Source organism: Echeneis naucrates, chromosome 6, assembly GCF_900963305.1.
Source record: "Echeneis naucrates chromosome 6, fEcheNa1.1, whole genome shotgun sequence".
NCBI classification, from domain to species: Eukaryota; Metazoa; Chordata; class Actinopteri; order Carangiformes; family Echeneidae; genus Echeneis; species Echeneis naucrates.
Window position 1 is genome coordinate 22436640 of NC_042516.1, and position 22650 is coordinate 22459289.

The 22650-nt window shown below is 42.1% G+C and overlaps 1 protein-coding gene across 2 annotated transcripts in view; it reads right to left on the reverse strand.

Annotated features, from left to right (window-relative positions):
- Nucleotides 1-142: 142 nt before the first annotated feature.
- Nucleotides 143-22650, reverse strand: part of crppa (CDP-L-ribitol pyrophosphorylase A) — a 41231-nt gene continuing 18723 nt past the window's right edge. Inside the window, exons 9-10 of one of the 2 annotated variants that reach the window (XM_029504487.1) lie at nt 18790-18921; nt 143-1207 (exon numbers count right to left, since the gene is read on the reverse strand). In XM_029504487.1, the coding sequence (XP_029360347.1) occupies nt 1103-1207; nt 18790-18921 (237 nt within the window). In that variant the 3' untranslated portion in view covers nt 143-1102. The remainder of the gene's footprint in view (nt 1208-18789; nt 18922-22650) is intronic. The other variant, XM_029504488.1, reaches the window with a different exon arrangement.

Here is a 22650-nt window from a genome sequence, read left to right on the forward strand (position 1 = left end):
CATACAAAAAAAACCCTACACAAACCAGGTTTACTCAACAGCTTTCACACCAGCCCAAACAAACCAAAGAGACAAATGAACCAGAGCCAGTTGTTTTAGTTGTGACACAAAGTTAAAAGTCAGAGCAGTTCATTTTGCTGCAGGCCTGGCCAATGTTTTTTTTTTTTTTAATTATCCATACATGCTTTTAAAGCATAAATATGAGTACAACGTAAAACAATTTCTACGTTTGGAGAACAAGATGAGACTGAAGCCTTTGAACTAAAGTGTTCCCGTTCCTCTGTGCTTTACTGGAGTGGACAAAATACTTGACCCTCTTCCCTTCTGATGTGTATAGCTGTTTCTACTGATGCTGCCAGTAGGTGTCTCCAAAGATTCAAAGTTTAAAATCTGATATAAGGGACCTTTAATTCCTGGGAAATGTGGAATGAAAACAAACCAAAAATTATGTTGTGCCAACACGTGACAAAGATATGTGAATTTCTAACACCCCCAAAAAACAACCTCTTCAACAAGTGATTGTTTACTTTGTGGGCTGAGGATGTGACTGTTGTGCCCCAAAATAAAACATTGACCAATTTACCACTCGACCACATTCACAATAGACTGCCACCTCTATTGACGCTACAGATGGTTATGAAGGGGACACTTGACTCATTGTGCTTGTCAAAGTCAATTTAGAAATCCTGGTTTGTTGTTTTCGGCCTATGAAAGTAATTATATAATGTCTTCTGCTCCTGCAGCTTTTGAGACTGGAGTTTCAGCAGCATGATTGTGCACCAGAAAAGCAGCATTAAAGTGAAACTATGGGCTTGAATTGCATTCTTGGTATCTGAAGCTTGAAACAAACTTGAAACTGAAAGTTTCAATATGTAGGGCTCTGCTGCTTCAGTCTTAGCTTTTCTATTTTTTACACCGTTTACTCAAAAGTCCCTAAAATTTACGCAAGTGCAACAGTTAATCTTGGGAGTATCACTTCTTCTCGGCAACTTCTCGGCAGTAAACAAAGAAAGAGACGTAGAGCAGAAAGAATTGTGTTTGTCTCATCTGTGCAGCATTCTGGTGTCATGTTGAGGGGATTTTCTGTTGGCGCTGCTTCCCTTCATGCCTGCAGAAGTTGTCCCACCAGGGCGGGGCTCCTCTCCCGGATCAGGGCCGATGTGATCTCAGTGACCCTCATCACTGACCTCTCCCAACGCTCAGCGTCCTGAAAGATGGACAGAGAGAGAGAGAGAGAGAGAGGAGGGGGAGGTCATGGACTGAAAAACATAAAATTACAGAGGCACGACAGCAACACGCCGCCTGTAGTACGATCCTGCAGGAACAGACTGACACTTCCCCACAGAGATTCGCATTTGTTCACATTTATCTTTTTCCTCCCGAGTCACGATTTCGTTGGAGTCGTCCAAACGTTTGTTCAAGGACTTCACTTTATGGGCCTGCCAGCAGCATCCAGTTAGCATTAGCAGCTGGTTCAAACCAGCGATAAACAAAGTTAAACCATGTTGTTCCACTTGTGGTGATGGCAAAAGTAAGTGACAGACTTACAGTGCCATTTGGTTTGCTCCCACCCTCAGCTGCAAAAACATCATGGAGAAACGGGCGGGGGGGGAAATAATAAAAATAAAAGTGAAGTTGATGATTTTGTAAATTATCTTAAGCTGCTACTTTCTTTAAAAACAAGTGCCAGCACTCTAAAAGATGCTGAGCCCGCCAAGAGGATGTTCCTGACGAGAGAAGGCCTCTTTTCATGTTTTCATGTCCTGACTCCTCCAGTGAGGTCAAACAAACACAACAGCAATCTGAACTTCCTACATTTCATTTGAGTGTGGGAATCACAAAATTCAGGTTGGAGGATTTTCGTGACTCCCATGTTATGTTACAGCTTATTCAATCAACAGACTGAAGCAATTTTCCAGAGGAGGAGAACGGAAAATGCACGAGGCACTTAAAGTTTTTCTTTTTTCACAAATTTGCGCTAATGTTAAATTCTCTGAAGTCTATGAACCCACGAGGCCCGGCTTTGAGATTTATAGTGCATGATATTAGACAGATCTACGCTAAACCACAGGTTAAAACAAAAAGGGGGGGGCATACACTCTCTCATTCGCTCCGTCACTGTTGTGGTTGTTTTGCTGTCATGATTCCTCTCCTCTGTATCTCTTTCTTCTTCTTTTTTTTCTTACTCCAAAAGCCGCCTGCAGAATGCACTTTTAATGGTTTTCACTTCCCTGACTCCACTCCTCAGGCTGCAGATTCCCTACTTTGATTTAGTTTCTTGATGAGGCCTGAGATCGACCTGTTTTCCATCTTTCCAAAGCCCTGCAGTTCAAGCAGCTTTCACTTTGTCTTAACCACCAGCTTGTCACACACAGATTTATGCTTCATGCTCTACCTGGACTTTTTCATAAATGGATCGCGGACTTCATTATGGCATCTGACAAAGCTTTTGATGTGGTACTGTGCATAAGGCGGGACATATATGAAATATTTTCCTTTCTTATACAGTGTATGTAACTGAAAACACAAAAAGGGTGTGACAGAGAAGTCAAAGACCCACAATGAACTTCAGTTCACGCACACAAAACTATAAATACAGCACTTATTCTTCAAAATGAAATTGGAGGATAATGTGGCCTTCTCTTACTCATTCTTCCTTCTGATACACCTGCAGATTGCTGCCAAAACTCACTGTAACTTTGAAACAACAAGCCCTTGACTTGAGACTCAGGTAGATAAAATTGGTGACCATCAATGCTGCCGTCTCCAACTGGCTCCTTGAGTTTTATTTAAAATCAGGACCTTAAAACAGACTTGATCTCTAAGTGAATGATATCACGAGGTTAAAAGTAGCAGATCCCAGGCAAAAAGTCAACATCCGTACCTGTTCATGATCAATCTAGTAGAAAAGGAGAGAAAATAAAAAGCACTGCTCGTTATTTTGATGGAAAATGTAAGATCTGGGTTCTTATTTTGTCCAAACATGAACTTGTTCAGCTACTTACTGAAGTAACACATTTATTTTAAGAGCGTTCATATGTAATGCTGCTTTAACACATTTAGGATGAACTACGGATCTGATGTGTTTGGTGGACCTGATATTTATACACCATGTGTGATCGTGGTTCAGACTGCTGGAGCGGAAACTTAAATTCAATTAAGAGCTGCTAGCTTTGAAACTGACACCGTCCTTAATACTACAATACTACACAGTGAATGAACCAGTCAGCAGCCAAAAGCTGCAGCTCCTCAAACTAATGTAGTTGGTTCCTGCTGCGCTGCGAGGACCCAGAAGTAACTGTAAATCACTATGGACAACAGGAAGATAGTTAAAGTTCTATAATTCCTAAAACTGAATGACTGCCTTTTCCAAGATATTTCTGGGAATGTGACAGGATTCCTAAAAGTTCAATAAACAAAACGGGTCAGAAAAAATTCAGAAGTCTGTCAGATTATCCGCTGCTATAGAGAGAGAACAGTAAGTGAGGTTAACCAGCATACGGCTGTTTATAAAGTTGTCACCAAGTTGCGCATTCAGAATCAACATAACCTCAGCTAATGCCACTCAATAAAGACGAGACAGTAACGCTCATAAAAGTAGGAAAAGGAAAAAATTAGACATTGAGTTTTCCAAATTTTCCAGATAAAAACACTCAAAGCCTCTGATGCTCTAAATATCTGATTGTCCATGTCTCTCGGTCTTTATTCTGCCAACACAATAAACTCATGCAGGACTGATCCAGAGACTTTGACAGCGAGGCCTCTGAATGAGACGCTCTGATTGGCTCCCACCAATAGGAGCTACTTCACTTACAAGTTTATCACTGAAGTAAATGTCACACACACAGAGAAGGTCAAAGTTCAGGCAGGGCGCTGCCGAGCTCTCAGACCATTTCAGCCAAAAATCCCAGGTGTGACCGGTGACATCAACGATGGCTCGGTTCCATTTGGGTGTTCAGGAGTACGTCTTCATAGTGAGCTGTGGCACCTAATTGGTTTGCAGCCTTTCTTTGACATTATTGGCTCCACTGGTGCTTTTCCTGGTACGAGATGTCAAAACTTCTGCTGTTAAACAGGCCTTTGACTTTGCCAAGTACAATGTCATCAAACAACAGACAAAAAAAGGTTCCAGGACCTATAACAATTAGATCCAAGTTGTAATAAAGTGTAATTATCCTTTACAGCAGGATTGGATCTGGCTTGTATAATTTCACCAGAAAAAAAGGCCATCCAGTGTGACACCCTCTTTTTTGGGTCTGGGACCAGTTTTACCAGCCAGCTTCCAAAAGGCAGGTTTTGTCAGAGTGATATAAAACTACTTAAGGTGGCTTAAGAAGGGTTTTCACAAAGCTTTTAATTTCCTTACATTCACAAAAATGATTCAAACTATATCCCACTGAAATATCTACGGTTTGAGAACTTCAATATGCACTTTGCTTGTAAACTACGTGTCAGCAGTTTAACACATTTTGAGGGTGTGCAGGATGGACAGGAGGGAAAAGAAGAAAAAACAACTCCACTGACCACCTTCAAACAGCACAGTCTGTGTGCGACTGGACTGTTAGATGACGAGGTGCGAGAGCGATGTGCATGGAATCAGGCCTGACCGTGGTTAATGGGAGTGGGGGACCTGGGATCCAGAACTCCCAGAGCACTCGTCCCTAATCAGAACCAGCGGGAGGGGGAGTCGGATGACATGGAGTTTCCACACCAGCCGAATGTAGAAGGGGGGCGGGGGGCACTGAAGCACAGATCAGCCACTCCAGCGGCTCATTGATTAAAGCAACAAAAAAATAAATTAAAAGTAAAAAAAAAAAAAAAAAATCTGAATATGATACTTTGAATATTTTCCAGAAACAACTACAATCCTTCTTTAATACGTTTTTATATTCTACATATTTATATACAACTGGAAAAAGCTTTGAAGAATCAAAGGAAGTGGATTTAACGGAGGGCGAGGGGGGGGGGTGAGGCTTTCCTGTTTTATTTTACAATGTACTCAAGTCATTCTTCTGTGGTTTAATCACGATGACGAGGCATGAGGAGGTGGGCCGGTACATCTGTAACCAGTCAGCAGAATAATGCTGATAGCACAACATCGTACACATGCCCCGAGGAACAACACACAGGCTCATCAGTGATCAGTCAGTCAGAGACTTCTGACTGCATCTTCTCGTTGTTTATCAGATGAAAGCATTCCTCTGATTGTTATCTAAAAGCAATTCCATCTTCACACGGAAACCATTTGAGACGTTACATGTGTTTGGGGGGAGGCCGTTGGGGATGATAAATGTGATGATGGCGATCATCGCCTGATTACCACCCAGGCGCACGGACCGGGACGATGGGAAAGTCACGAGAAGTTGCGGGTGTCTCGGGCATATTGAAGACAGCTACAGCGATCAAACCGCAGCTAATGTCCCTATTATAGAGGTCTGTTTTCCTATAGGCAGAGCAAAAAAAAAGTGAAGTTTGCACACAAGAAAATAAGAAAAGCAAAAGGCACATCGAGATCACCAAGGAGGATCAAAGTTTTGAGCCTGTTGAAGCCCAAATTCTGAATTATTTCCATTCCAGATACGCAGCCTTTGAAATATGACGGGTTCATAAAACAGCATCATTAAATCAAGTAGTTGCTTGCACAGTGGAACACAAATACGATTTGAGCTCTTCATCGACTCGTGGTTTTGTCGCAACTGCCACAAATGTGGTAGGGAGAAACAAGCACGACAAAAGGGTGGAATTACTGAGCGGCAACGAGCTCCGAGGCTGCGGACACATTTGCATATCTCTGCTTTCAGACTGAAATCCTCGTGACTTCAATGAGCGGAACTTGCAGACCGACTGCTCGGCTGCTCGGGGATGAGACTCAGGAAGTGACATGTCGTCGCATGTACGTCTCCTGACCCCGGGCTCAGTGTACTGTTGGTGGTTGATGGCGCTCTGTTCGGTTTGCGCCTCCTCGTTCCGCTGAGAGCCATCCAGGACGAATCAAGGCGGCTCGCTAATGAGCAGCACGCTGGCTCATTGTTGAGGACACGCAAACATTTGTGAAACAGAATACATGTGTTGGGACACACACATCCAAAAGATGTAACACATGGACAAACTGAAGGGACACTTCATTGTGCGCACACAGAGACAGACAGAAAGAGAGAGAGAGAGGTGGAATGTGATCCGGGGGGGGGATTTGCATGTCTCCAGATCTTCATCATCCTCACCATAGCCCGTGTCCTCCGACAGGGTTTTCCACTGTCTCTGTCCCAGCGTGGAGATGGAGAAACCAGTCAGCGAACGCTGGTGGGTGACATGAATCGATGGCGTAACTGAGCCTGTGTCATGAAAACCACAAGCGAATTAGTCTGATGGATGGAGCTATTGGAGCTAGCACGTGCTCCTCACCTGTTTACAATGTGAGATTAATCTTCACAGACTCCAAAGATAGAAAAGTCTTTGTGTGCCAGAGTCTAAGTGCAGTCAGTAGGAAGATATTTTATTTGACTTTAAAAGGGCCCGTTTTTATGAGATTCACTTTACTATTATTAGACGTGAGGGAACCTGACTTTCCACTAATAATCATTACCTGCCACAAATCCTCACTTAGAGGATATCCAAGCCAATCATTTCACCATCTATCCACATTAGTGGAGGGACTATCACCAATAATTCGGACCGCATTTTAACTACAGAAGCGACACATTTACATTTTTTTCTGAAATGCAACACTTTTTCGGTCTTTTTTAATTTCCACTGACAGCAGAGCTCCTGCTACATCGATTACTGACGCATCTAATCCTTCGGTGGCCTAGATGGCATTTATATAGTTTCTCCTGACAGATTTTACATTTCAAAAATGGAGAGTGTCAGCTAACAATAAATGAACTGGTATCAGGGGGAAAATACCACTGGATTTGAGTCATAGATGGAGAGACTTCTGGGGGCTTTATACTACTACTTTTTATTTTTACTTCATGAAGTAAGGGCCCAGATTCAGGTCCAAGAGACAAGTTGTATTACAGCACTTAATGACAGCGCTGCTTTAATACATAAACAATTCAATATATAACCGTATGACCAGGCAGTAACCGAAAGCAAAATGTTTCCAATCACTCCCATGTGTACGAACGCACAAACACATGCAACAGCCTTGTTATTCAAAACTGTAACCACAGGTTTATAGAATGGAACTTCAATCATTAGCTTCTATTTTTTGCTTACTGTTTTAAAAGGGAGGATTTTGACAAGCCATGAGGTGACAGGTCTTTGAAACACTGAGTGGAGGGGGTGAGGGGGCAAAACATTGACAGACCACACAATAAGCAATCCTCGAGCACTCTCTGCTCTTAAATGCCACAGATGCAATCAACCTTTCCATCTGAGAGCAGAGCACGGCGGCACTCGTGCCACACAAGAAGGACCTGCTTTGAAGCTCAAAGGTTTCGAGCAATTAGGACCTCTAATAGTGACAATTTGCACGTCTCTGTCAAACTCCTGAGATCTCGAGATCCCCAGCCCTGAGGACTGCTGCTGCTCAGGTCTTCTACTTCTGTTCCCTTTACGAAACGCCAAGAGCTCTGGGTCCTAATTGAGAAACAGCCTATGGAGCTGTGGCCCTTAGCCCGAGCAAAAAAAGGCTGGCAAGAGTCACACCAGCGACAATTACCAAAGAAGCCAAAGGACATTTTAAATGATTTTTAATTAAATTTTTTTTTTTTTTTTTTTTTAATCTCCTCTCTTCATCATTTTACCGCTTCCATGCAAAACGACGGTGCTCGAGTTCTAGCTGCAGAATCCACTTGAGGGCAGTATCATTGCTAGCATCGAGATCCAGACAGCAAATCTTCACTATGGGAGTCTTTAAAGCTTCAGCCCACCACCTCAGATGAACTTCAGTGAGCATTACTCTTAACTTCTGCTCTTAAATAGATGAAGTAATTTCTTGGAAGAAAAAAAAAAAAAAAAAAAACTCTCCCCAAATGACCCATGCGTTGAATCCCAGCGACACAATTCTGCTAAAAACACCCGGTGCTTTGGTCTGGGGGAGGATAGAGTTTCAGGACTTCTGACAGCTTGTCCCTGGGTGGGTATTGTGGTCCTGCTACCCCCCCGCCCCCCTTTTCCCTTCGTGTATCATTGAAGACAGGCAGTAGCTGGAGGCTAAACTGAGAGGAGAGAAGGGGGTAACAGGTCCAATTACCCCTGAGTCCCAAAATCTGATTAAAACCCCAAATTTTACAGCACTGAAGCCCTGAAGAGACTCATTATGATATCATGAACTGTGTCTGTAGCGACACAACAGAGAGGAAAAATCATAATTACAAGTAAAAGTCCTGCATTAAAGTAATCACTTAATACGCTCCTTTTTCCTTTATTGCTCATGAAGTTTCCTTAAATTTGTAACATCCTGTTATTTCATTGTCTTATATCATAAATATATATATATATATAATGTGTTGTTGTTGTGTTGGTTTATACTCATGAAAATCTGGAAATATTGCAGAGATCTCGTGCATCGTTTTATATTCTCCCCCCTTCGCCCCCCCCAGAATTCAGTCTGACATGTTTGGTATCTTTGGAAACTTTGGGTTCTCCACTAAAAGCCAAAATAAAGATCTGTGGGTTTGAATAATGTAGCGTGAGTTTGTGATGACTAAACCACAGAGCCGGTGAATGGGATTACCAAAGTAGAAGTAAACAAGTATAAGTAGAAAAATATCCTCAAATACCTCATTGAAAATCACCAGCTGAAAAGAAGAGCATTGGATGTCTCCAGAGCTCAGTGTTTCTGTGACATGAAAACCTTTATTCATCTGTAGCTCTGATGATTTTCATGCCTTTGGATCAGTTTGAGAGGAAAAGAGTTACACAAGAATATAAAGGGAAAACCAAAAAAACCTAAAGATTGTTAAACTTGAATCGCTGCTCATTTTCAGTTTTAAAGACTTGTATACTTTATACATTTCTTAATGTGTATGAGCTTCATCGAGGCCAACAAAAAAATGTTCACATTGTATAAATCTCAAAAGTAGAAAATTAGCACCAGTAAGTGCAATTTTAGTGCATTATATCAACAACTAATCACACTTTAAGGATTCTTTTTGAAAGAATATTAATAATGTCATGTGAGTTTGTGACATAACCTTAATCCACATTAATCTTTTTATTAACGTGGCGGTTCATCAGTGTCTGTGCTTTTATTCCCGTCAGTTGTTCTAATGGAAAATCCACAACAAAGCTAAGAGCCAACATGTGGAGGGAAGGGAGGAAACTATTGTACATCAACTCCTGAACTCAGTTCTGTCGCCAGGTGAAAACCTGTAGCTCTTGTTCATGATATCGTCTTGCTTTAACACAAGGGAAAGGAAGGAAACAAGGACAGAGGAAAGGATATGAAGGAGTGTACTTCAAAATTGTCCTGAGGTTCATTATCATTGTTACTTTTCACTCGTGATAATGAGCTTGACGCCGACTGGAGAACAGTAAAAGATCAGATGATGCACCAACGACCTGCTGAGATTAAATGAATCAAAGACGACCATCAATCTCGCTTAACTTCACTCAGGAGCTTTTGCTGCTCTGAAGTCCACAGAGAAGCCCCCACGCACTGAGACCCAGCCAGCTTTAATATTTACTGCTGATCTCTGGGTCTAAATAATCTTCAGGGTATACATCATGCTTACACCAAAAGTTCAGCCGTAAATATTAAAATCAGTTTGGATCCAAAATGACAGACTAAGAGCTCAGGATGACAGAGATGACAAAGATATAAGCTTTATTTCGTACTTCTTACAGATGAAGCGTTTCCAGGGGAATGTGTTTTATTGAGTTTCACTGAGGTATTTAGTGTCGCTGCCTGGATGTCTGTATTTTAGATACCAGTGTCGTTCCCACTCTGCCTCACTTCATCTGAAAGGGATCGTAATGTAGGAAAATGAACAAGTCGCTATCCCTCCCTACTTTTGTGCGACTGTGAGTTCCCCAAAACTTTCCAGCCATAGTAAAGGCAGACTTTTGTGCTGGTAACCGCTTTTCAGAGCACATTGAGAGGACAATAAGTGCTGCACAGTCTTTTCATGGTACACTAGTAAAGCTCTTTCAACGCAGGTTTCCAAAATATCCTGTCTAGGGGCGTCTATTGGGCAAACACAGCAATTTGTTAGTCCCGTCTAATGAACGACTTCTCTTTCTGTGCACCCTCTTCAGAGAGGGCAAACCCTGCTGACAGTGGGACACCCAGGGGGTCTGGATTTCCACTGGATCCCCCCAGTAGGAACTTTTTCAACAAGCTCTGTTGAGAGAGGACTTTGTTTGGATTCAACTCACCGAAAGACATACCTCAAAACAGTAAGCAGAACAATGGATTCTTAGTTTGGGAGGTATGAAAGCATGAAAGCAAGGGTGGGATTTGTGAACTGGGACATAGCAAATCCCACATGTGGTGAGAGAGAGCCCCACAAGCGCGCGCACACACACTCCACGGATGCCTCATTTACTTATCACACTGTATCGCTAACAGAAAGGCAGAGAAGCCAAATCCAGTCTATATCCCAGGCCATCTGAGGGCAGCTACAGGTGCAGGAACATTTCACAGAACAAGGCTTTTCAGCAGCGCACATCCTGGCCAAGGCCGAGCGTCCTCGCCATTTTCATTAATACAAGCGTGAGATTGTAATCGTAGTCGGCCGTAGGTCAAACATATAAACAAAGGTGCGACGTGGAGTTTTTGCACTGCTGTCAAAATAGCGGTGCACCACAGACTAAACACGGAAAAGACATCAGCGGCCGTGAGGCTTGACGGATGAGAACAAGAAGGGCTCACTAGGGAAAGCGGGTGAGAAAAGTCTTTGTGAGAAAACTCCAACACCGTACGATTCATTTGACGACATTAAATTCAAGACCAACTTTAATTTGTTTTAATCCTACCATGAAATTCCACCAAATCAGGAAATTTGACTTTAGAGCTGAAGCATAATACAATGCCCACTGTCCATTTTGACTTCTAACAGCCGACCAAAGGAAGACTTCCAAAAAGCTTGGTTGGTCATAACCTGGAAATGACTTAGATCGATGAATAAAATTTAAGGCTGCGCCTTAAGGAGTTTTGTCTTTAGCTGCAGTGGCTGTATGTGCAGCATCTAAAACTAAGGCCTGCTGCAGATGATATTCACCTTTTCAACTCCTGCAGAGATACAAGAAGAGGTCCCCTAGAAGTGGAAATGGGTACTAGGGGTGTGCCAAAAATCGATTCACATAAGAATCGTGATTCTCATTTACTATGATTCAGAATTGATTTAAAATGTCAAACACTCGATTAAAAAAAATTTATAAAAACAAATCCTCAGGCTGTCTGCCTCCATTTTGGATGCAGGACATCCTGACGTCACCACTGAGCCAGTTTGGGAACATACACATGTGCAGTAAGCACCAACACAAGGAGTTTTAATTTTCTCCCAAACAATGTTTACATTTTTCCCATATTCGATTTTTTCGTCTCTGGTCTAGTCTGGTCTAGTCTGGTCTGGTCTGGTCCGGTCTAGGAGCTGGGGAGGTCACGGTTCCTTGCTGTAGCCCAGTGCACTACTCGTCACCAATTAAACAATTAACATGTTCTTGTTCCCCTACCGGGAATCGAACCGCGCCCACTACGCTCAAGTCACCTCATTCATTCATTCATTCATTCATTCATTCTCTATTTGTCATTCTGTCAAACTGGAGTAGATCATGAGGATCCTTTGTACACCTATAGAATGAAGCACAAATCTTTATGAATCAAATTATTTTGAAATGAATTGTAGTCGAGTTGAATGGTGAGATAGCAAAAGAAATCAGACAATATTCACTGGCTCTCTGTTCAACTGAACATCTCAACCACGAGCCCACTGGGATTTTTGCTTGTGACCTTTTACAGACCGCCTGTAATGAAAAGGAAGTTTTTATCCATGTTAACACCTCAATATGACGTCTCTACACAATACAACAAAAATACAGAGTCAACTCCATCAATGTTTATGTCCTCCTTAGAAATTCAGCCAAAGATTCATACATCCACCTACAGAAACAATGCAGAGACAGAAAGGGGGTCAAAATGAACCGTAAACCTTGTGAGAGGGGGTTTTACAAAAACTGCTAACACTGCAGTTACAAGCTAACTAACTACAAGCTAACAACTTAAACTCGCTCCACAAACTGTTACTTTCTGGTTACAGCAGGCTCCTGGTCTGACTCTGACTGAGTCTCAAACATTTGAATTTACAACAATTGTTTCATATCCAACTATAATAAAAGTCGAAGCCACATGCACTGATCAAGTGTGACATAATTTTACAAATCTGATGTAATTTTGCTTTTAGATGGAGCAACAGTAAAAACGAATGACCTCAACTCTGGTCATCACTCTGAATCAGTTAAGATTTTGTACAAGATGCTGTTGTTGAGAGCTCTAATGTTCTCGTAAAGAACTTAGGCATTTTCCAAGAGTCATGTCCATAACCAGGCAATCAGCAGATCATCTTTAAAAAAGTTATGAATCCAGACAAAAATTCCATGTTTTGAGCCATTTGCTCTTAAATTTTCAATTTTAGACTTCAGTCTTGACAATGGTAAACATCATGTTCCGAGTACTTTCCATTTTGACCAATTTAATGGAAAAATCAGAAATTTACCAGCATTTTGGAGAATCGGGTCATCAACCACACCCAAGTAGAAGAAATAAAAGCACTGGCAGAGCAGGAAGGTGAGCACCACAAAAACAAACTTTGATGAGGCCTGTTAAATGAAAGCACAATCTCTGCAGAGATGTGCTCTCTGTAGACCTGACCGAAAACTCAAACCAGGACTACTGTGGGTGGTCAGAAACGGCTCACAACCAAGTGGCAAAACAATCAAACACGTATGTTTTGACCTTACTCAGTTTGATTGAATGTTTACAAACTAATTGTGAAGAGATGGTTGACATTAATCCTCCCTAAGAACATACCATCTGTTTCTAACACTAATTCTCTCTTGGAATGTCATCTCTAAATCGTCTGCCAGAGTCGGAGTCAAGTCACATCAGCACGAACAGTGTGCTCGCTGGTCTTTTTAATCTAAGAAATCAAAGCTGAGTAAACACTGCTTTGGTATGTCTAATTCCTTGAGCCAAACTCCAGCGGTCAAGTTTCACACATGCCGACACACATCTGGAGCACTCTCGGCATGGAAGATCAGGGTTGATATCCTGCACATGTTGCAGCGGTGGGAGTCTCTCCCTGGGCTCTGACCCTCACACTCTTCAAATACATCACGGCGGAGGGGAGCCGTCCTCGGGCTTCTGTCTGTATGGAGATGTCAGGATTCCACGCAGGGAGCCAAGTGCTCTCTTCCACATTTCCAGGGGATCTTAGATAAAGTTTAAAGACATAGTCATTTGAACAAAAGACAAGTACTCAGGATAAACAGCGGGGGGAAAAACCGTGCGGAGGGCCAGGGTGGATTTTTGACGTTTATTCTGATGCTAAGCGCTGCAGGATCAAGGACAAGAACAAGTCGGCTCGCCAAATCCATCAGTGCTCCCAGAGACGCTGTTTGGGTAACCAGAAACAGTTTCATGAGAGGCCACATCATTTATTATCGATGCCGTTTTCTGCACTATTTTGATTAGCTTATCTAATGGTTCATTTAAAGATAAATTATGTGTGTTTCAAATATTTTTGTTTTTGTTGAAATAACATTTCTGGTGCCAAAGTCGTCTCACTTCTAGATTTATTGAACTGGCTGGTAGCAGCGCACAAATATTAGCCTCACCAGTGAATGAGGGCCAAGATCAGGGGAGGGTGCTCACGTCTGTCAGTCGATACGCGTCGTAAACAAGCTGCTGGTCTATAACTTCTCATGCACTGAGGACTCAAACTTGTATTAGCTGCTGAAAGATGTCGCTACGCGCCTTTTGTTTCTCATCTTAGTTGAGACAGAAAACGTGATGAAGACTCAGGGAAAGGAAAGATAACTCTTCATCTTTATAAAAATGGAATGACGGCTGGCTCTCAGGGTACATTACAGCTGCCGCTGTCACAGAAAATATAACACCAGTCACCAGCCGCTCATTCATGGGAGGACAATTGTTGGATTTGCCAGGAGAAAGGTCGGGAGTGTGCTGAGGCAGCAGAGACGGCGGTCGTGCCTGATCTGCTTTGACCCCGCCGGGGTGCAAAGACGCAGGTGTCACAGCAAGAGCTTCAGTTGCTTGTGTTGGGTTTCATTTGTCGGCTTTGTGGCACCTAAACAGGATAAGCTGCGTATGTCGCCTGATAGATGTAGTGTGAGACTTAGTGCGGACAAAGACCTCTGGAGAAACCATTTGCCCGTGGCGCCTTATTGAGCAAATTCTCCAGGAGTGTGTAATTCCTTTAGAAAGCACTAACTGAAGGAACAGGTTTTCGTTATGGAAATGCAGTGCAGTGAAACCTGACTGTTAATGATTTTATTAACTTTGGCTGACTTTAAATCTCCAGCAACGGCAACATCAGACGGTCCCATGAACCACTTTGGTCGGGACCAAATATCTCAACAATTATCAAGTGCCTCGCAGTAAAACCTTGTACAATGATTCAAGGTTCCCACATGGTGAAGCTTCATGACTCTGGTGGTCTGGACTATTTCTCTAGTGTGACCACAACGTTTTGTGTGAAAATTCCCTGACAACTAAGAAATTCAGCACAGGACATAAACCCCATTTTACCAGCTAAACATCTGCACGTTAGAATCGTCAATGAGAGGATGTTAGCATGGTAGCATTTGCGTAGCTCAAGCACCGCCTCGCAAAACGGTGAGCAGAGACATAAACTTTAATTTGTTGTTAAAATTATTACCTAATGGATCGGGCAACCAATTAAAAAATGCAATTATTTTTTACAGAGAAGTTGGAAAAGATAAGCATGTGCCAAAGCCTTTGTGAAAATCAACCAACTTTGTTTCTTTTCGTGCAGCCGTTCGTTTATTTAGCCAACAGGACAACTGTGAGATTTAGCCTGTGAAACGTTTGCGGCGTGCCGAAGCCACAGAGACTGCAGTTGGCCCCGATCCCCTTTGACCCCAGTGAGGGTACAACTCCACCAGTGTCACAGCAAGAGCTCGGATGGGCCGTGTATGGTTTCACCTGTCGGCCTTTCAGAGCTGGATCTGAACAGGCAGAGGAGAATACACCTATAGACTCCTCTCCTTTTCTTCCTCCATCCCCTCCCTCCTCTCCTTTCTCCTTTCTCTCATTCTCTTTTCTTCCCGGCCGGCTAATCTCTTCTCAGGTTTAGGATTCCCGGTCCGGGCTCTTTGAGGAGGAGGAAATATGGGGTTGGGTAAACATCAGGGCTCTCACTGCAGGGATTACAACACCCATATATCACTGTGACAACTCCCTTTTCAGCGGATGACAAGTCGGCAGGACCCTGTACGCAGAGGGATCCGATGACACTTCCTATCGCCACGGCAGACACTGATAGTGTATACCGTCACCGTTTTCACAACATCTTGTCAGTTTATGAGGCTCCGGTGTCTGGATATTTCTAAGTCAACATCCTTAGACCAGTCTGAGCTTTTCACACACTGTTGCACCTGATGTTTGGCTTGTGGGCATCTTCAGAGAAGCAGCAGCACAAACGGAAAAGGACACTAAAGACGCGCTTTGATCACACATCCCTTCAGAGAGACTGCCGTTCATTGTCCATGACGCCGTTTCACTCTCTCCTGTTGACGCAGCCAAGTGGCAGTAATGGCAACGCGCCGCTGGATGCTCTGGGCCTCATCGACCGGGTGTTCGAATGATGGGAAACCGTGGAAACCCCACTTTCTTTTTAATTTTATTCCAAAAAAACATTATTAAAAGTCTGCGAGGTAAATCATTTCCCCAGCCTGTCTGGGATGAACACAATTCCATGCGCTCATGCATTTTAGCTGTCAAAGGTTAAAATTCAATTAGCCAAATGGCCGTTCTTTTCCAAAGAGGTGGGTGCGTCCAACAGTTCCTCGCTGCGATACATAATAAGAGGCGAGGGACGCCTGAATGTTTGCCCCAGCAGTTCTTCTGGGGTCTAAATGACGACAAACACTGCTTTCTAAAGATGAACTCATTCAGGGAGGAAGAAAAGGTGATCACAGTTTGTGGTGGATCATCGTTCATCGAGTTTCGCTTTTATAAAAGAGGAAGCTACAAATAACATTGACATCATTTTTTCATTGTGTCAAATGTAAGGATTCATACATTTCTATGTAAGTTTGTATTACCTTATATAGATATATAGAGAATATGGGAGATTTGTTTTGTAAAATGTAAAATACTGTCTATTCTTTGGGTGTGGTGGTCAGAACACAACCTGCAATAGATCACCAGTTTGTTTGTTTGTTTGTTTTTTTTACATTGTGACCACGTTATGATCCTTTACTAAACGTGACCACATGCCTTCAGGGGGAAGTTTGACATTTTAAAAGGAATCAGAAGAAAAGATTGACACCACTCTTGTAACGGAAGAGCTGGAACTCAGGCCACCTTGAATCACGAGTGTGTGCTTTTACGTTTCTGACCGAACATACAAGATATGTTGTGTTAATTAGTGGACTTTGGGGGAGTGTATTATGAAACTGTCAGGCCATTGTTCCTCCCTGTTTCCACAGCAGCTCCACTCCAGCAGCTGGGAGTGATGCATCTTCCTCAGCGTTGGTGATGAGGGAGAACATCCAGTCATTCTTTAAAAACAGTAACAGTCACAGTTTATGGCTCTGCTATGGCTATTGTGCTTTGTCTCACCAACACACGCTGCTGCCAATGAACAGGGCGAAAAAAAAAAAAAACACAAAACAACAAACTATTTCCACAGAGAAGAAACAACAAAGTAAACGAACTACACTCTTTTTTTAGCCTAAATTTGGTCAGCATTTAAGATGTTATCTATGTTAAATGTGGTGAGTGCAGATGCCTTGTTCTATGTTTAACAACATAATAAACCAGGCCAGAAACCAGAAGAGCGTATTTTAGGTCTCATCAAGATGTTGTGGACCTGTGTTATTTTGTGTTGTGGTGATACACACACAAACACACAAAGCCACGAATATTAAAAAAAAAAAAAAAAGAAAAGAAAATCTATAGACTCATACTTAGTGTATGTATGTGAAAACAACAAAACACTAAACAATGAAAACTTCACTTTAGGAGAAAATGTAATCCAGACTGTTGTGTTGAGGTAAAAGCACAACGTGTCAGCCTTCATGTGACCAAAAGTGAAAATGAGCTCACCCTCTGGACGTTTCACGGCAAAGATTCCTGTCTGGTTTCCTGTTTCATCAGGTGATCTCGTAATGATAACACCGAACATCATCTCTGGTGTTTTCCATCTACAGATAATTTTTTTAGCTTTCATGTTTTCTTTAAGGTAACACTGATTGTCTGCTTGCTGTGTAGATTATTGTATGCTATTATTGTTTTTGTTTTTTTTTTTTTTTTGTGTAATTCAAACCAAAGAAAAAAGACAAACTTTATGAGCAACTCATGCATATATTGTACATCAAGCGTCTGAAGCCATCTGGGGAGAGTTATCCTCATTATAACAAAATGGTAACAGTGAAAAATACAAGGTTGTGTTCAGCTGTTCCACTATCTCATAACAATAAGCATTTTATCATTGTGAAACGCACAATTTCACCGCCCACTCTTTTCCCTGGTCTCTGCTCTTTGAGAGGAGCTAGAGCACAATTTCTAATTAACAACATTAGTCTCCAGAACTCAGAAGGAAACCAGTTATGTCCAACATCCGATAGCAGAATCAAACTCACATGTGGGCCGGCAGCGTATCGTACGCCTCGCTATCACGGACAGGGAGCATCTTGTTTTAGTTAGAAAAGCGCTGTGACGTCAAGGACCTGACGGTACAACGCCGACTCTCTGACCGCAGACAGGACCGGGCCTCCTTTGGCTTGTCATTCACATTTCCTTATGCAGGATCGAGTAAACCTGCTCGAACATTCGCGCCAAGGTTTTAACCACTGGTTCAAAAAGTGATCCAGTTCCCGAGGAGCCTCATCTGCCACACTGCTGCAGTCAGTCCTGAACATAAATCATGCCGGATGTTTAAGTTGAGGCCAATAATGCCATGAATATTAAACATTTGTCTTTCAGTTTGCCCCTGCACATCTGGCCCAGAACTTCTGATTTGACTTGACGGCTTTGGTAGCATGAATCCTGACACTTCTCGCTGTGCAAAATGAATAATTCAACCTTATATAATCCTGTAATTACTAAGCAGTCAGTTATGGATTTCAGGTCAACCGCATCCAGGCTGATGACTCCAGTGAGGGCTTGGCAAGCCTCATGGAGGGTTCCCATGACACAGCTTAACTGCGGAGGTTTGGCCTGCACGTGGCCACACGGCGCTTTAAACCTAAACCACCTCTGCATCCTTTTCATCCCTCTGGCTTCCAGTTCAAACAATACTGCACAACACAGATGGGAGGAAGGTGAAAAGTTGATATCCTGCCCTCTTAATGACACATATATTCCTGAACACAAAGACACACATCCAAGCGTGCACACACAAACACGCACGCACGCACACACACACACCAACGAAGACAGATGGGTGATAAAAGGCAGAAACTTCGCCTGGAGCAGAAAGGCATGACAAGATATTGGAGCAAGACACTTAAAGATGTTTTCCACTTTGTTTAGTTTGGCCTCACTAAAATATGCAGCACAGGAACTCTGCGTTCATGTTAAGAAGAAATTAAAGAAAACAACAGAGAGGATGAGGGGAAACCCAGAGAGCTCACCTTTGACTGATAAAGCTGGATGCCATATAGGAGAATATTTCGGAGCTTGGCTGCTGCGGCTGCGTCAGCAATCGCCGCAAACTCCGGCGTCTTCCCGCTGACAGACAGTTCCTCCGGATCGCTCAAACACACCTATCAAAACAAAGGCCACCAAGCGCTCATCAGAAAACACCTGCCAAATGTGAGGATGTCTTACCAGTACTGCAATTATTCCCCTTTCTAGAGCAATTACTGCTCATTGTTGGAGCAGCAGTTTAAACATGTTGTGGCTCCACGGGCCTGTTTGTTTAAGGCTGTGTTCGGGAAGCTGGAGCTCTGCTGCGCTGTGCTGAAAGTAAACAGAGGTCGGCCGATGCACAGTCCTGTCTGAGGATCTAACGACTCTCTAATTCAGCTGTAAATCTTTAAGGCCTGTGGGGTTCATTTGCTCCAATTAGAGCGGCATAATCCAGACTCATCTGCTCACGTTACCGTGTCATCTCCACCATGATCCAGAGCATTGCTTATTTCCACAACTATCCCACTGACAGGAACTTCACTCATGATTTATTTCACTGCAATTATTTTGTCATATATCCTTAAAAAGCCGCGGCAGCGAGATGTTACACTCGCGAGAATGATCTAAAACGTGTCAAGACATCTGCTTAAAAGCATCAATTATAGCCCTTCGGCCTGAACATCATCCAGACGTTTGCTGAGGTGAAGTTTGAAGACTGATTATTCAGTAAATTAGCAGGCGTTAAACTTCCAAACTACCAGCTGGTCTGAGGCTGTGAAACACACGTCTCAGTCATGTTTGGTGCAACAACATGAATTCCAAGATAAATCATTAAAAATGTGCCACAAGATGGTTGTTCTCATTAAGTCACACTAAGAATAATACTCACACCTTTTAGCATATTGGACTCCACAGTTACTGAGAGATGAAGTGGATAATGCCAATCGACCTCTAAGAAAACATGCTGGCAGGACGAAGAAACAGCTACAGCCTCAGCCAACATCTGTCAGGAATCGGCTCAAGAACTGGATTCATTTCATTATTATCGACCGTTATCATCACTATAAATGACCTGTAGGTCAGGAAGTGAATAATGGAGTATATCTCGCTCCATCTCTTTGGGCCATTTGTCAGATTTAATGTGAAGGTTTGCTGCTGCCAGCTCTACTAGTCTACATAGAATCAGCAGGATGTCTGAAATTAAATAGAAATTTATTTGAATTTTGACAGTTAATGTTTTTAAAATGGCACCATTTCCATTACAACTGCTGGAATGGTTAAAAAATACATTAATATTTTTTCATGACCATCTATTTATGTTTCTACACAATCAGGCCGCAAATACTCTCTAGACACAAAATCCATCTAATCCGTTAACATGGGTGCTGAAATGAAAACCAGGACTTTCCACAGCTGCCACACATGCAACATATCAAGTGTGTCTCCTCCATTAAACAGTTAACCAATTAGTCAATTCGCACACAGCTATGACATTTGATAATCCCAGTTTCTCTGACGTTTTTAGTCTTACCTGAGGCTCTTTCAAAACACAACTTTGGTAAATTATTGACTACATTGTTCCCTGTTTCCTAATGAAATCCAACTGTTCATGAAAAAATTATCCAAGAAAGTTTACCAAGTACTTTATAAAAGTAACTATCAGGTGTTTCCCACAATTTCAACAACAGCATTGTTGAGTTATTACCGATTCCTCTATATTCTAGGAAGCACGTATGTGGGATGATAAATGAATCAATCAGTCAGGCACAGAAATGAATAACCAGCCAGATATGAAAACAAAGACACACCCAGAATTATCCTGTTCCTTTACTGTTTATCCCGTCTGTGAAATTTTTTAAATACTATTTACTATTTAATGGTGTTGGTGTCTCCATTGCTTTAAGCTATTCACAGCTAAAGCATGAAGTGTTAGGTCTGAAGGTTGTAAACCTTCAAACTCAAATTCACCGGCTAATTACATGCTAACGTTGTATGAAACAGAATGATTGTTGCTATGGTTAGGAAAAAATGGGCGCAGTGACAGAGAACAAAGGTTAAACTGTTGAGAAGAAACATGTTCGAGGTGTCCTGACACCATTTAAACCCGTCAGCCCCTCATAATCGAGGCGTTTTGTTACCATAAATATAAAATCCGAGAGCACCCGGAACAAACATAAGTCACAGATTTATTGTAAAACATGAAGTGATAAGATCAACAACATGGCTGTCTTTGAATAATTCGCTTGGGGATTGGGGAGTGTTTGAATCAGTGACCTTCTACACTTCAAACTCAATAATACCTCTGCTGATCGTTACACTGTGATCACACCTGTGACATAACAAAAAAAAAAAAGAAGAAGAAGAAGAAAGAAAACAAGCAGAAAAACACTTTGGTCCTGATTTGAGCCATAATGCTTAGAACCGTGAAAGTTGGGGGCTGCTTCGTGTTTCTCGAAGTCACCGCTTCCCACACGGAGCTAATGCACATTCAGACGTAACCATGAAATCAGGAAAGACTGAGGGAAAACTAAACTGTTTGATCTTTTTATAGAAGTGAACTCTCCTCTTTTAAAAGGCCTCATACTCTGCAGCCATTTATACATATACACAGTCTTATCTCGTATATAATCCAGGTCCAGATTGTTTTGGCTTATTTTTGTTATGAACTAATTTACTGCCTTTGTTTGCTCAACCATTCTTCTGCTTTAGACTGTGTTAACATGTGCAAATCAGTCTTCCTTTGTCAACCTTCAGCCTCTCCTGGTTTATTTTTTTCTCATTAACTCTGTTGTTTTGGCTTTCGCTCTGTGTGTTGGTTGAAAAGGTCAATTTACCAAATCAGAAAATCGTCAACAGCCCTTTCAAAAATATTTAAATGTTAACAGGAGCAGATTCGATCTGTTTGTTTTGTTTCTTTCTGTCTGCGAGCTCTCTGGTCAGTGCGGTGGATGTTTGAATCTAACTAACAGTAAGGGGCCTGAGAGGCAGCGGCAGCAGTGGGACGTGTCCAGTTTCCAAACAGCAACAGTGCTGCTCGATGGGCCTGACTATGGATGACATTTTTACAAGGAGAGAAAAAGGAAAGGTGAATCCGTCCTGCACCAGACGTCTGCATTCACAAACATATGAAGTGTGGAAAAGGAGATGTGCTGAACGTTGACAGCAAGCACTGGCTGCTGAAGGAGAAACAAGGTTTGACAGCTTTACACCAAGATGTGACATTAGATTTCAATTTTAAGAAAGAAATTTGTGTCTTTGGGCTTCAAAAAAATCTAAAATAAAAATGTACAATATTATCTGCCTCTGATTATGATGGATGGAAGTTTTGATATGAATGTATTTATTGATAACAGTTGTTTACTTATTGGTCTGAAAGATAAGCTGCAGGTCTCCAGCAGTGCCATTGATGTCTCATGTTTTGTCCATTTATATCACTTCTTTTTTCTATTTAAGTTAACATCCTAACTAGCAAGCCCGCATGGTAATGCAGACCAATTCATGTCGGACCAATCACATCCAGGATCACAGCTTGTCGGGGAAAGATTTTACTTTAGCTTGAAAACAACACACCGAGCCAACACTTTGTTCTGGTGTTAGGGTTAGAGCTGAAAAGTCAGCTTTACAAAAATTCAGTGTACCGAACTCAAATCAATTCACTTCGGTGACATTTGAACTTATTGAATTGGAGTTGTGGAGTGAAAGCTCTCCAGATTTTGTTGGACTCATCATTGAGTTTTCTTTTGGCGTTCGTTCTTGGTGAGCAAAGTTTGAGTTAGAGACCTCAAAACGTTGAGAAACGGCTTTCACAGATTCAAGAAATAACATTATTTTCTCACAGTAACTTTGTGGTGCAGTTGATACTG